Below are 1,309 nucleotides of genomic sequence, written 5' to 3'. Positions count from 1 at the left end.
CTGATGAGTAAAAAGCAGCTTAATTCACTTCTAAAAATTAGGATTAGAGCATAAAATGTTTTATTTACAACTTCCAAATACAACACTAAAAATTACCTCGAGCACACTCAATTAATAGCAAAATACTTGCTCTCTAGCTCTAAATGATGCTGACTTCGGGGTTCAGGAGCGAAGAAGTCAGCTGTTAATGCCAGGAGGGAATACCCTCAGGTCCTCTGAGTTTGGGCGACTGCTGGCTGCTGAGCACCAGAGGATGTGCGGGGCTTCCTGTTGGGAACACTTGCCCTAAAAGTACAATATGGTATCTTTTCAAAGGGATTCATTTTAATTGGAGTATCACCAGTAACTTGTATATTGTAGCTTTCTTTAAGTAGAACTGGTAACGGGGGTTAATGATCTATTTCTACTGGAGAAACCGTAGGTTTGAAGTTAACCGTTTGAGTGAGCTGAGGGCAGAAACTGCCTTGAAGGTCTCGAGGTGTGGGAATGACACGCATGGTCTTGCGTTTGTTTTGCAGAACTACACGCAGTACATCCCCCTGTCCATATACGACCTGCAGACCTGGATGGGCAGCCCGTCCATCTTCGTCTACGACTGTTCCAACGCTGGCCTCATCGTTAAGTCCTTCAAGCAGTTTGCTCTGCAGCGGGAGCAGGAGCTGGAGGTGAGCTCTGGGGTAGAAGGCGTCCTCCGGGCCGGGGTGCCCGCACCCTCTAGGGCTTAATTTCGTCCCTGGGATGGAGATGTGCTGAGGGCCAGCTGTATTTAAGGGCAAAGCACCAGGCGGGTTTTGCTCAGCGTCATCTTTTGTCTGAGCATTAATTAAGGGATGGCAATGCTGGAGCTGACGTGTGCCCAGTGGTCTCCATCTCTGCAGCAAAGGTCCAAGTAAAGCAGACACGTTTGTTTAGGAGAAATGGACCAACTTCTGGTCACAGTCCTCAGCCCAGCCACAGCTTTGTCATTGCCCTGGTTTCTTTCTTCTTTTATGTTAGAAAGAAACCCACGAAGCTAAGTGACGGCAGACAATTTAAGACTAGCTGCCAGGTAGCTTCTGCTCAAAGGACAGGAGAAGCCGCGTCGTGCTCTGATAACGAAGAAACATTTGACTGGGGTTGTATTAGTTAATGCTTGATGTTTGAGTGAAACAGTGAATTCTAAAGAGAAATTGAAGAGGCAGTTTCAGTTACCAGGCCTCCACCCTGTGCCGGCACAGGAGTGTCAGAATAAAATATTCTGCCGCCTCGAGGGGGCCATGAATTCCGAGTGGTTGCAGTGCAGGAAATTCTCAATTCAGGAGCAAAAATG

At 47.4% G+C, this 1,309-nt stretch overlaps 1 protein-coding gene across 1 annotated transcript in view; it reads left to right on the top strand.

Annotated features, from left to right (window-relative positions):
* The window catches only part of RPTOR (regulatory associated protein of MTOR complex 1), a 425,613-nt gene that overhangs the window by 197,537 nt on the left and 226,767 nt on the right, over positions 1-1,309 (top strand). Inside the window, 1 exon segment of the mRNA XM_023729162.1 lies at positions 519-665. Coding sequence (XP_023584930.1) covers positions 519-665 — 147 coding nt within the window.

This window comes from Trichechus manatus, unplaced genomic scaffold (assembly GCF_000243295.1).
Source record: "Trichechus manatus latirostris isolate Lorelei unplaced genomic scaffold, TriManLat1.0 scaffold00028, whole genome shotgun sequence".
Taxonomy (NCBI): Eukaryota; Metazoa; Chordata; class Mammalia; order Sirenia; family Trichechidae; genus Trichechus; species Trichechus manatus.
This window is presented reverse-complemented; position numbering and strand designations above follow the sequence as displayed.